Source organism: Oratosquilla oratoria, chromosome 28 (assembly GCF_046742065.1).
Source record: "Oratosquilla oratoria isolate Oo_2021 chromosome 28, ASM4674206v1, whole genome shotgun sequence".
In the NCBI taxonomy this organism is placed as follows: Eukaryota; Metazoa; Arthropoda; class Malacostraca; order Stomatopoda; family Squillidae; genus Oratosquilla; species Oratosquilla oratoria.
In genome coordinates, this window is record NC_134804.1 from 37194733 (window position 1) to 37209284 (window position 14552).

A 14552-nucleotide genomic window follows, 5' to 3' on the forward strand; every position below is an offset into this window, starting at 1 on the left:
TAAGTGTGTCTCGTTGTCTGATGAGGCCTTGGATTTCTGGTGTGAAGTTGGGGTTGTGTGATTTTCTGTTGCCTCTAGGGATGTATCTCTTGTCTGCATTTTGTATGATTGTATTAAAAGTGTGTACAGCATTGTTTATGTTTGTGATTGGTGTACTGTTAAGTGTTTCAAAATGTTGTTCTGTCTCTTCAGTAAAAGCTTCTCAGTTAGCTCTCTTGTAATTGGTGTATGTGTGTCTGTGGCCAACTGGGGTGCATCTTGTTTTGGTGGTGATGATGATTGGAAGGTGGTCAGAACCAAGGGTTCCGACCACTCTCCATGATGTTGTTGGGGTTAGGCAGGGGGAGCAGAAGGTGATATCAGGAGAGGAGGGAGTGTATAGGGCTTGGTGTGGGATATGTGTATGATTATGTGTGTTGTTCATGATAGTCAATGAGTCAAACTGAGTCTGTATATCAAGCCCTCTGTCTGTGTCAGGGTTGTCGACATACCAGGCAGACGACTTGGCGTTGAAGTCACCACCCATGATCAGGTTGGGGATTGAGGCTAGTTGGCTAAATTGAGGCCTGAAGGTGTTTGGAACTGTGGGGGATGATTGAGGGGGAATGTACATGTTAACTATTGTCAGTGTTGATTTGTTGCCTGTGCAGATTCGAATGGATTGGATTTCTGTAGTGTTATCTGTGGTAGGGAGGAGAATTTTGGTTGTGGCACTTGTGTCCACAAAACAGATGGAGTGGTGGATCAGGGTGATGAGTCCACCACCATTGCCGTCGGTCCGGTCTTGTCTGATGGTGGTGTAATTATGAAATGATGGTGTTTTGTGTGTCTTAGTTTTGTTTCTTGTATAATTGCAATGTGTATGTTGTGTTGTTTAAGAAAGTGTTCGAGTTCATGTTTTTTCGTGTTAATACCGTCAATGTTGTGTTGTAATATGTTGATGTTGTGTGTTTTGTATGTGTTGTATGTTGCCTTTTGGGGGTTGAGGTTGGGGTGTTAATGGGGAAGGTATAGGATCTGGGTTAGAGGGGGGGGAAAGGAGAGATTGGGGACAAAGGAAGGGGAGTACTGATTGGGGATAAGGACAAAGGGAAATTGGGAGTGGGTAAGTGTGCTGGCTGTGGTTGGGGAGGTGGGAGTGGGGTTACTGGAGGGTAGGTAGAACATGTCCAAGTGTTTGTGTATTGGTTTGTGTCAGCAAGTGTTGTACAAGTGAGGTGGGCCCAGTTTGTGCACATATTGCACTGAACTGAGCCCTTTGTCTGCTCAAGGTAATGGGTTTAGAGCATGCTGGGCATGTGTATTTTGTGGTGAGCCCAGGATTGCTCTCTACATCTCCGGCTAAAAGTAGAAGAAGAGGGGTGATCGCTGGAAAATCACCCCTCGGTGCAGAAAAAACGTAACATTGCATGTTGAGAAAAAGGATTGTGGTACTCCCCAAGGCAGTCGTAGCTCCTCTTGGGGATCGGTGCCACCTGCGTAGAGCCGGTGGCCAGAGCTGGTTGCCGCCGTTTGGCCCCCAACTCTTGGGGTTGGGGGGTGGTCCCACAACGTAGACGCTGCGGCTCCAGGACCGTAGTGGAGAGTTGATTGTGGAGATGTATCTAGAATGAGAGTTAATGATAGCAAAAACATCATTGGTGCAAATACTGAATCCTGTGGTACTCCATTCATTACTGCTTTCCAGCTTGATATATTGTCCTTTACTATTGTCTGCATGTATCTTTCCTTCAAAAAGTTTTTAATCCATTCTAATAGTTTACCTTTCAGTCCTCCAACATGCTCCAATTTCCGCATAAGTCAACTGTGGGGTACTTTATCAAATGCCTTCTCTAGGTCCAGGTACACACAGTTCACCCAACCCTCTCTCTCTTGCAGCATATCAGTCACTCTTTAGTAAAAGCTTAAAAAGTTCAACACACATGACCTTCCAGATCTGAAACCAAACTGGCTGTTTGTCAGAATGTTCATCTCTTCAAGATATTTCGTCCATCGACCTTTAACAATCCTTTCACATAATTTCACTATTGTGCTGGTAATTATACTGGCCTATAATTTAGTGGTGTTTTCTTGTTCTCACCTTTGTAAATTGGCACCACATTTTTCCCTTTTCCAATGAAGTGGCACAGTGCCTTCTTCCAATGAACATAAGACTGGATCTTGTCTGCTAGTTGTTCTCTGCATTCTTTAAGTATTCAGTTTGAGATCCTGTCAGGTCCTGAAGCTTTTGTCAAATCCATTAATCCCTGTATTTGAGCACTTCCCTCACTTCTACATTTATATCTGTTAAACCTGGTTTTTTGCTCCCCTTGGTTTTCTCCAAAAAGTTGTGCTCATTTATGAAGACTAATTGGAAACCTTCATTCATTATTTCTGCATGAGCTGAGGCCTCTTCAAAGACCTCACCATCTACTATTAACATGGCAATTTCTTCCCTGTGTCTCAGTTTACCATTTATGAACCTGTAAAACAGTTTTGGTTCATCTTTGCATTTTTGTACTACATCTCTTTTAAAACTGCTTTCTTCCTCCCTGTGAATTCTGGTATAGTCATTCCTAGCTTGTTTGTAAGCTCTTTTGTTTTATTGGTTCTTTTCTCTCTTCATTTTCCACAGGCCACATCCTGGCCTTTTTTGCAATCTCACACTTTTTGTTAAACCAATCCTGTTTTTGCTTGTTCCCTTCACTCCTAGGTTGTAAATGTCAAGAAAGATTGACCATGTCTTCCTTATTCCTGGGATTTTTATGAATTCCTTGTGTGTTTGTATTTACCTAGTTGTATCTTACAGGAAGGGGAGCTACGCCTGTGGTGTCCCACATTTTTATCTCGCAGTGTCTAGTTTGCTCTTAAATTTGTGTATGGTTTTTGCACACACTATTGTTTCATCCAGTTTGTTCCAAGTGTCTACCACTCTGTGTGGAAAACTGTTTACTGTTTTTTTTTTTTTTTTTTTTTTTTTTACCTCCAGATCTCTTGTATTTACCTAGTTGTACCTAGTTGTATTTTACGGGAAGGGGAGCTATGCTCGTGGGGTCCCGTCTTCATATCTCATTTTATCTAAACTATTTTTAAATTCATGTATTGTTTTTGCACACACCACTTTCTCATCTAACTTGTTCCAACTGTCTATTGCTCTGTGAGGAAAGCTGTTCTTTTTAAAATCTCTTCTATAGCTGTCTTTTTTTATTTTCTTTCCGTGTCCTCTTGTATTTCTGTCATCCCATTTTATCAGATTCTCTCTATCAGTAATTTCTATGCCTTTCATGATTCTGTAAATAGCTATCAAATCTCCTCTCTCTCTTCTTTGCTCTAGTGTCTGTAGTTTAAGTTTTTGTAGTCTCTCTTCATATGATAGTTTTGAGAGTGTTGGTGCCAGTTTTGTAATTGCTCTTTGTATTCTTTCAAGTTTTTTTTATACATTTTTTTGTACTTGGTGACCATATCGTTGCTGCATATTCCAATCTTGGTCTTATCAGGGTGATTAGGATTTTCCTCACCATTTCTTCATCCAGGTATGTAAATGCCACTTTGATTGTTCTTATTAAATTATAAGTTTCTCCAAAAATCTTATTTATATGTTTCTCAGGTGACATATTATTCATAACAATGACTCCCAGGTCCTTCTCATTTTCTACTTTTTTTATTCCTTCTTTTCCCAAATTATATGATCCTGTTATTCTGTTTTTGCTTTTTCTAAATTCCATTATACTACACTTTTTTGTATTGAACTCCATCTCCCACTTCCTACTCCATTCCTGTACTTTATTTAGATCTCTCTGTAGTGATTCACAATCTTCTTCAGTTTTCACTCTTTTCAGTAATTTTGCATCATCTGCAAAGAAGCTCATATAGCTTTCAATTCCTTCATCCATATCATTAATATATATAGCAAACATTATTGGGGCCAGAACTGTTCCCTGCGGGACACCGCTTATTACTTCATTCCATTTTGAGTGCTGATCTCTTATCACTACTCTCATTTTTCTTTCTTGCAAAAAGTCTTCCATCCAATTTAGCAATTTACCTTGTATTCCTCCTTCATATTCTAATTTCTTAAGCAACTTCTTATGTGGTACTTTGTCAAAAGCTTTTTTTAGGTCTAGAAATGCACAATCAGCCCATCCATCTCTTTCTTGTATTATATCTATTAGCCTTGAATAGAAACATATTAAATTGGTGACGCATGATCGTCCTTGTCTGAATCCAAATTGCCTTGGATTTAGTACGTTGTTTTTTTCCAAGTATTTTACCCATCTACTTTTGATAATTCTTTCACATATTTTTGCTATTGTACTTGTTAGAGAGACTGGTCTATAGTTGGTAGGTTCTTCTTTATTTCCTCCTTTATATATAGGTACTATATTTGCTTTTTTCCAATCTTCTGGAACTTTTCCTTCTTTTAAGGAACTGCTTATTATGCTATGTATTTTGTCTGCCAGTTCATTCCTGCATTCTTTCAGAATCCAGTTTGCTATTTCATCTGGCCCATGCGATTTTCTGACATCAAAATTACCCAAGTGTGTCAATATTTCATTCTTTGTTACTTCTATTTCTTCCATAGGGGGGACTTTTTCCTTCCACTCAATCTCTTCAGGTTGTATATTTTCCCTTGTAAACACTGATTTAAAATGTTTGTTCATAATTTCTGCCATTTCCATTTCCTCAGTGTATTCAACTCCTCCTTGTCTTAATTTCTCTAAGTCTTGTTTGTTTTTCAGTTTATTGTTTACAAATCTGTAGAATAGTTTTGGTTGATCTTTACACTTTTCTATAACATCTTTTTCATATTTTCTTTTTTCCTCTCTGCACTTTTGTACATATTCATTTCTATAACCAGTATATATTTTCCATTTTTCAGGTCTTCTGTCTTTTTTCCATCTGTTCCAGGCTTTGTCTCTTTTGTCCTTTAACTCCCTACAACTTTTGTTGTACCAGCATTTTACATATTCTTTTTCTTGTTTTTGTCTTGGGACATACTTTTCCACTCCTTTTTTGTAAATTTTTGTCAAAATATTCCATTTCTCTTCCACTGTTGTTTCTTCTTTGTATATTTCTTCCCAGTTTTCTTGTTGGAAGAATTCTCTTATTTTATCAAAGTTTGTTTTTTCATACATCATTCTTCCTTTTCTATATTGTTCATTTCTTTTCATATATTTTTCTTCATTAAGTTCCAGTTCAATCAATATGTGGTCACTTTTACCTATTGGTGTTTTATATTCAATCTTGTCCACTATTCTAGGTTCAGATGTAATTATTAAGTCTAGCCTCGATGGTTCTTCTTCATTTCTATACCTAGTGTTCTCTTGTATCCATTGTGTCATTGAATGGTCAGTAATCATCTCAAGTAGAGCATTTCCCCATGAGTCATCACCACTCTTTACTGTCATTTCTTCCCAGCAGATTTCTTTGCAATTAAAGTCGCCCATCATAACTATTCTTCCTCCGTCTTCCATTATTTTAGTTAATGCTATCTTTGTGTCCTCTAACATACTTTTATGTTCACTCTCCTCCCATGAGGCTGTTTTCGGAGGCACGTAGTTTATTACAAACTTTCTGCTCTTCTTATCTCTGTCTTCCACTTCTATCATAATCATCTCTACTGTATTCTTTCCATATATGACACCTTTCACGTTTATATCCTTCTTAGTCAGGAACATAACTCCACCCCCTTGTTTTTTCTCTCTGTTTCTAATCCAATAATTGTATGTATCATGTCCTACACTGTTGGGTGGTAGTGGGCCTTTTAATTTTGTTTCTACAATTCCCATTATGTCCGGTTCTTTTTCTTTCAAATAATCATTCAGTTCATTCAATCCTGTTATCAATCCATCTATATTTGTGTAAGACACTCTTAGTTTTCTGCCACTTCCATTGTATTCTCTGTTTCCCTTATGTTTTTCTTTAGTATGTCGAACTGCTTTATTTTCATGTTCACTACTCTCCAATAGAATCTCTCTTTCTCTGACTCCGTTCTTTCCTCGTTTTTTGCCTTAGCTTCAATTCTTTTCTGCTTTTCTGCCTCTCTTTCCTCCTTATTCATTTCTCTTTTTATCCATACCTTTTTATATTGATCATTTGTTGCTAGTTTCCCTGTCTTGGATAGAATTTTCTCTGCTGTTGTTTGTGACCTGAATTTAATCTTAATTGGTCTGGTCTTATCTGTACTATATTTTCCGAGTCTGAATTTTTCCTCAATTTCCTTTATAATTTCTGGTTCATCTTCCTGGACTAATTTTAATAAACTGCTTACTCTTTCATTTTCCTCCTTGATTCTTGCGGTTCTATCTGGGTTATGTTTCTCTTCCATTCCTAATATAATTATACATTTCTTTTTGTCAGCTAATTCTCTTACTATATTCTCCTTCTGTCTCATCACTTTAATAACTGAGTCTTCATTATGTTCTTTCAATTGCTGTTTGACTATGTCAATGAATGAAACCTTATTCCCTTCTTGAGTTATTCTCCAATTTTTAGCTTCTGTAGCTATTTTCTCTCTGTTTTCATTACTATTCTTCTTCAATTTCTCATTCTCCTCCTTTACATTTCCTAACTGTCTTTTTAGGTCCTCTATTTCTTCAGTTAAGTTTCTGTTAGCCTTCTCTAGTTGTTCCAACCTTTCAATTCTTTGGAAAATGGAGTCTACGTTACCTAACGTACGCTCCAAGTCCTCGATCACCTTATCAACTCTCTCCTCTAGTCTTATCAGTCGGGGGGGGGGGGTTGTGTCCCCCCCACCCTCTTTAAATCCCTGGAACATATTCTCGTCACTGTCTTCTGTATTGCTCCTCTCTATACTTCTAATCTTTACATTTTTATTAGACATTTGATCCTCGCTAAGTCTTTTGTTTACCTTCCGCTTGTCTGGCTGGGCAAAGTCTACGCCCTCCTCATTTCCTTCCATTTCCCTCAGTAATCCCTCCCCTTTTCCTCTTTCCCTACGTTCCCACTACTCCACGAGCAATTTCCCCCCCACCCTGCAAAAACACTAGGCACTTCTCTTTGCGTTGGGATCCACAGACTTCACTTTTCTTCAGAACGTCTTCTAAGCCGTCCATTCGTTGAAGTGTGTGTTTGTGTGGGGGGGAGGGGGGGGCTAAGCAGTGAGGGTTAGAGATATCCCCTCATCCACAAAAAGTGAAAATAAAAAAAAACAAATATGAGCATGCCTTGCCTGGCTACTTCTCATGTAAAAGGGGAAGAGGTCATTTGGTACATGTATGTATGTGAAGGAATTGAAACAGTTGGTGGCTGATTTTGAATTATTATGTGAGAGAAGGAAGTTATGAGTGAATGTGGGCAAAAGTGAGGTGATGAGATGTACACAGAGTAATGATGATGATAGATTGAATGTCATTGTGAAGGGTAAGAAGCTGGAGGAAGTGGAGAGTTTTAAATATTTGGGGGCTGCATGTGGTAGTGAATGGGGAAGTGGATGTGGAGGTTAATTTAGAATTATATGGAGCAAGTAGCATGGGGGATAGGAGTGAGTGGAAAATGGCTGTATATGGATGATACTTTGATGAAACCTGAAGGGATTTCTCCTCATCTTCTCTATTTTCAGCATGAGGGGATAGAGGGTGAGGCTCACCAATTAAATGAAGCGGCCTTGCTGTGGATATATTGTGGTTTGCTGCATTGTTTCTGACCTGAGCAGTGGACAGGAGACAAGGATGACCTTTCATCCATGATGAGCTAAGATGAGAGGGGAACAAAGGTGGTGGATGGGAGTGGAATGGGTGCATGCCAGTGACTCGGCTACCTCCATTATAAGGGGGAAGAAGCCCTTGGTATATAGATAGATAGACAGATAGAGCAAGTAAATATCTGGGTGGAATGAAAAGTGTTTATGAGTGGTGTATGGAGATGAATCCAAAGAGAAGAATATATAAAGGAGTGATTGTACCCAGAGCACTGTGAATCACCATGGTCTTGGATCATATGTTAGACTCATGATCAACAGCTATTACCATCCCAGATGAGAGCTTAGAGCTTATATATGCCTAATATATGGATAATGCTGTGACCTTACACGCGCACACACACTCAACTCCTTGCCCACGAGAGTTGGAGTGCCAGCGTGTAGTGCAGTGATGCTGAATTTATTTTACCCCTGGGCAAGAATCAAACTTGGACTACTGGATTAGTGGTTGTGAATAGTACCACTGTGCTGTCAAGCCATGTATGGATCTCAGACCTCAGGAAGTGGAAAGGAAGAGTGAATGTTTTTGGGGTGAATTGTTTCAGAAATATGAGAGGTGTGACAACAATGGATAGAGTGAGAAATGTGGGGGTGAGGCAGAGAATGGAATGGGAAGGGAGCTGTCAGATAGGCTATAGCAAAGTGCTGAGGTAGTTTGCATATATGGGGGAAAGACCAGGAAAGGGTGTGGAAACAGAAGTAGATGGAGTGAGCTTAAGAGGAAGCATGAGAATGAAATGAATGGGGCTTGGACTCAAAAAGGATATCTGATAAGCATGTAAGAGAGACTGCAAAAATGGAGGAAGACTGTAAATGGATGAAGAAATAATGTGGCCAACAAGGATATTCTTTTCTTTGCACTCCTCATCTATTCAAAGTAAATCATAGAGTAGATTAGAAGATCCTTTGGTCCATGTCATTTGTTCATCCATTCACCATCTCTTTCATTCACTCTCTTTTCAATGCTTATCCAACACTCCACAACATTGAAAGAATCCCCCTCAACCCCAATTTACTATCACATTCTTTGAGTGGAAAGAAAAAAGTTAAATTTCAAATAAATTCTTTCAGGCATTGCCATGGATGCCACCAGAAGCTGTGAAGAAGCCGCAATGACTCAGAAGCACCCGTGGCCAATGTTTTCGTCAGTACAGGTAATTCCTTTGTAAAATATTTCATGTTACATGGGATGGGGAGTGAGGGAGTATGTGTGAGAAATAAATTGACACAGTCCAAAGGATTTCTCCCTGTCTTCTCCTTTTCTGCATGAGGGGATGGAGAGGGGAGGTCACCGACTTAATAAAACAGCCTTGCTGTAGATGTGCTGTGTCTTGTGGCACTTCTTCTGACCCAGAGCAGTGGGCAAGATGCAGGGATGACTTGTCATCCAAGAGGTGTCAAGATAAGAGGGAGGGAAGAGGGTGAAGGGGAGTGAAGTATACAGTCACTATCCGAGTTACGACGTACGCGAGTTACGACCACCCGTACTTACGACCACATCTAGCAGATGCCTATTATGAGTTTACTGTACATGTCTGGCAGCACAGCGCGTAAGATAGTTGTGGCAACTGGCATCGCGTACGGCAGTTATGGCAGAGATGGAAAAGTTGCTATACATGTGGTTGGAAGAAAGTAGGCAAAGAAATGTGAGAGTGATGTTGCAAGCAGTGCAAAGTAAGGCTACAAGTTAATTTCACATGTTGAAAAAACGTGCAGGTGAAGAATACGCTTCACATGAGTTCATAGTGAGTGCTGGGTGGTTTTGTTGCTTTCGAGAGCGTTACCAGGTTCACCACGTGTTGTCGAAAGGTGAGGCTGCTATCAGTGATGCGCCTGCAGCTAAGGCATTTGTGGAATAGTTTGATAAATCATGGATGAAGGATATTTACATACGACCACGTCTAGCTGATGCCTATTATGAGTTTACTAATACGAATACACTATAATAAGTATTTTCTTTCTTTAACTTACCATATCATATTAACAACTAAGCAACTGAAAACAATACTGTATACAACTGTAGGAGAGAAGCCAAACGCAGAGTATGGGATCCAATATATTAAAAAAAAAAAAAAAAAAAAGTAGAGACTGAACAACTTCACACCAGGCTTAATGACCCCCTTATGGGTCGATAGCCTTATAAAAGTCCACTATGTTATTTCGGGAGAAGCCCTGCTGGGCGCAACGTTAAATACATTGGATCCCATACTCTGCATTTGGCTTCTCTCCTACAGTGCTGTTGCAGTCGTTGCTGTACACTTACACTGTACACTTATCTGTTTACTTACATTGTACACTTATCTTACACTTAGAATGGATTGAAATGGATGAGAAAAATAGATCTTAAAATTGACATATATTTAAAGTACATACAACAATTGAAGAATTAAGAAAAAATTATTAAAAGGAAACTACAATTTAAAAAACTTAAAAATGGTAAGCAAGGTTATATTTAATATGTGTATTTACCTAGTTGTATTTACCTAGTTGTATTTTACGGGAAGGGGAGCTATGCTCGTGGTGTCCCGTTTTCGTATCTCATTTTATCTAAACTATTTTTAAATTCATGTATTGTTTTTGCACACACCACTTTCTCATCTAACTTGTTCCAACTGTCTATTACTCTGTGAGGAAAGCTGTTCTTTTTCACATCTCTTCTATAGCTGTCTTTTTTGATTTTCTTTCCATGTCCTCTTGTATTTCTGTCATCCCATTTTATCAGATTCTCTCTATCAGTAATTTCTATGCCTTTCATGATTCTGTAAATAGCTATCAAATCTCCTCTCTCTCTTCTTTGCTCTAGTGTCTGTAGTTCAAGTTTTGCTAGTCTCTCTTCATATGCTAGTTTTGAGAGTGTTGGTGCCAATTTTGTAATTGCTCTTTGTATTCTTTCAAGTTTTTTTATGCATTTTTTTGCACTTGGTGACCATATCGTTGCTGCATATTCCAATCTTGGTCTTATCAGAGTGATTAGAATTTTCTTCACCATTTCTTCATCCAGGTATGTAAATGCCACTTTGATTGTTCTTATTAAATTATAGGTTTCTCCAAAAATCTTATTTATATGTTTTTCAGGTGACATATTATTCATAACAATGACTCCCAGGTCCTTTTCATTTTCTACTTTTTTTATTCCTTCTTCTCCCAATTTATATGATCCTGTTATTCTGTTTTTACTTTTTCCAAATTCCATTATACTACACTTTTTTGTATTGAACTCCATCTCCCACTTCCTACTCCATTCCTGTACTATATTTAGATCTCTTTGTAGTGATTCACAATCTTCTTCCGTGTTCACTTTTTTCAATAGTTTTGCATCATCTGCAAAAAAGCTCATATAGCTTTCAATTCCTTCATCCATATCATTAATATATATAGCAAACATTATTGGGGCCAGAACTGTTCCTTGTGGAACACCGCTTATTACTTCATCCCATTTTGAGTGTTGATCTCTTATCACTACTCTCATTTTTCTTTCTTGCAAAAAGTCTTCCATCCAATTTAGCAGTTTGCCCTGTATTCCTCCTTCAGTTTCTAATTTCTTAAGCAACTTCTTATGTGGTACTTTGTCAAAAGCTTTTTTTAGGTCTAGAAGTGCACAATCAGCCCATCCATCTCTTTCTTGTATTATATCTATTAGTCTTGAATAGAAACATATTAAATTGGTGATGCATGATCGTCCTTGTCTGAATCCAAATTGCCTTGGATTGAGCACATTGTTTTTTTCTAAATATTTTACCCATCTATTTTTGACAATTCTTTCACAAATTTTTGCTATTGTACTTGTTAGAGAGACTGGCCTATAGTTGTTAGGGTCTTCTTTATTTCCTCCTTTATATATAGGTACTATATTTGCTTTTTTCCAATCTTCTGGAACTTTACCTTCTTTCAAGGAACTGTTTATTATGCTATGTATTATGTCTGCTAGTTCATTCCTGCATTCTTTCAAAATCCAGTTTGCTATTTCATCTGGTCCATGTGATTTTCTGACATCAAGATTACTCAAGTGGTTCAATATTTCATTCTTTGTTACTTCTATTTCTTTCATAGGGGGGACTTTCTCTTTCCATTCGATCTCTTCAGTTTGTATGTTCTCCCTTGTAAACACCGATTTAAAATGTTTGTTCATAATTTCCGCCATTTCAATTTCCTCAGTGTATTCAACTCCTCCTTGTCTTAATTTCTCCAAATCTTGTTTGTTTTTCAGTTTGTTGTTTACAAATCTGTAGAATAATTTTGGTTGATCTTTACACTTTTCTATGACATCTTTTTCATATTTTCTCTTTTCCTCTCTGCACGCTTGTACATATTCATTTCTATAACAAGTATATATTTTCCATTTTTCTGGTCTTCTGTTTTTCTTCAATTTGGTCCAAGCTTTGTCTCTTTTGTCTTTTATCTCCCTACAACTTTTGTTGTACCAGCATTTTACATATTCTTTTTCTTGTTTTTGTCTTGGGACATACTTTTCTACTCCTTTTTTATAGATTTTTGTCAAAATATTCCATTTCTCTTCTACTGTTGTATCTTCTTTGTGTATTCTTTCCCAGTTTTCATTTTGAAAGAATTCTCTTATTTTATCAAAATTTGTTTTTTCATACATCAATCTTCCTTTTCTATATTGTTCATTTCTTTTCATGTATTTTTTCTCATTTAGTTCTAGTTCTATCAATATGTGGTCACTTTTGCTTATTGGTGCCTGGTATTCTATCTTTTCCACTATTTTAGGTTCTGATGTGATTATTAGGTCTAGTCTCGATGGTTCTTCTTCATTTCTATACCTAGTGTTCTCTTGTATCCATTGTGTCATTGTGTGGTCAATAATCATCTCAAGTAGAACACTTCCTCATGAGTCTTCTCCACCCTTTACGGTCATCTCTTCCCAGCATATTTCTTTGCAATTATAGTCGCCCATCATAACTATTCTTCCTCCATCTTCCATTATCTCGTTTAGTGTTACTCTTGTGTCTTCTAACATGCTTTTATGTTCATTCTCTTCCCATGAGGCTGTTTTTGGGGGCACGTAGTTTATTACAAACTTTCTGCTCTTCTTATCTCTATATTCTACTTCTATCATTATCATCTCTACTCTATTGTTCCCATATGTGACTCTCTTCACGTTTATATCCTTCTTAGTCAGGAACATAACTCCACCCCCTTGTTTTATCTTTCTGTTTCTAATCCAATAATTATATGCATTGTGTCCTATGCTGTTGGGTGGTAGTGGGCCTTTTAATTTTGTCTCAACAATTCCCATTATGTCCGGATCTTTTTCTTTCAGATATTTGTTCAGTTCATTCAGTCCTGTTATTAATCCATCTATATTTGTGTAGGATACTCTTAACTTTCTGTTATTTCCATTGTATTCTCTGTTTCTTTTGTGTTTCTCTCTTTTATGTTCCATTTCTTCAATTTCATATTCACTACTCTCCAGTAGAATTCTTGTTTTTCTGTCTCCGTTCTGGCCTTGTTTTTTTTTTTTTTTAGCTTCATATCTATTCCTTATTTCCTCCTCTCCTCTTTATTCATTTCCCTTTTTATATTGTTCACTTGTTGCTAGTTTCCCTGTTTTGGATAAGATATTCTCAGCCGTAGTTTGTGACCTGAATTTAATCTTAATTGGTCTGGTCTTGTCTGTACTATATTTCCCGAACCTGAATTTCTCTTCGATTTGTTTCATTATTTCTGGTTCATCTTCCTGAACTAATTCTAGTAAATTTCTTACTTTTTCATTTTCCTCTTTGATTCTTGTGGTTCTATCTGGGTTATGTTTCTCTTCCATTCCTAATATAATTATACATTTCTTTCTGTCTGCTAAGTCTCTTACTATATTCTCCTTCTGTCTCATCACTTTAATAACTGAGTCTTCAGTTTGTTCATTCATTTGCTGTCTGATTATGTCAGTGAATGCAACTTTACTATTTTCTTGGATTTTTTTCCAACCCTCCTTGTTCTCCTTATTATTCTCCTTTAAGACTTTATTCTATTCTTTTACTTTTAACTGTTTTTTTAGTTCTTCAATTTCCTTAGTTAAGTTTTTGTTCGCCTTCTCTAGTTCTTCCAATTTTTCAACTCTCTGTACAATGTTGTTAACGTGACTGAACTTAAATTCCCAGTGCTCGATCATCTTATCGAGTTTCTCTTCTAGTCTTGTTAATCGGGGGGGGGGGGGGGTTGTGTCCCCCCACCCTCTTTAAATCCCTGGAAAATATTCTCATCATCTTCTACTGTATTGCTCTTATCTATACTTCTAATCTTTACATTTTTGTTAGACATTTCATCATCGCTAAATTGGTCCGGACCTCGTTTGTTTAGATTTCGTCTGCCTGCCTGGGCCAAGTCCTCACCTTCCTCATTTCCTTCCATTTCCCTCAGTAATCCCTCCCCTTCTCCTTTTTCCTTACTTTCCCTACACCACGAGCAATTTCCCCCCCACCCTGTAAATACAATAGGTACTTCCTTTGCTTTGGGATCCACGAAATTTCACTTTTTCTTCAGAACGTCGTCTATGCCGTCCGTTCGTTGAAGTGTGTGTGTGTGTGTGTATATACAGGTATAGTATATACATACAGTACCTGCATACGCATATATACTGAAATACATACATACATACATATACCAAGGCTTTTTCCCCCTTACAAGGGGGTAGCCAAAAAGAAAAAGGCATAAAATCATTCCCACCCATTCCATCCCTGAATACACTCCACACCCCTCCACCCTCCCTCATATCTTAGCACCTCCTGAAAGATGGGTCATCCCTGCACCTTGTCCACTGCCCCGGGTCAGAAGCAGTGTCGCAAGACACAGCACATCCACAGCAAGGCTGCTTCATTAAATCGGCGACCCCCCCCTC

At 37.9% G+C, this 14552-nt stretch overlaps 1 protein-coding gene across 2 annotated transcripts in view; it reads left to right on the forward strand.

The window, feature by feature from the left end:
- Positions 1 to 14552, forward strand: part of htt (huntingtin) — a 125416-nt gene that overhangs the window by 27248 nt on the left and 83616 nt on the right. For both annotated transcript variants that reach the window (XM_076211210.1, XM_076211211.1), the window contains exon 17: positions 8771 to 8853. In XM_076211210.1, the coding sequence (XP_076067325.1) occupies positions 8771 to 8853 (83 nt within the window). The remainder of the gene's footprint in view (positions 1 to 8770; positions 8854 to 14552) is intronic.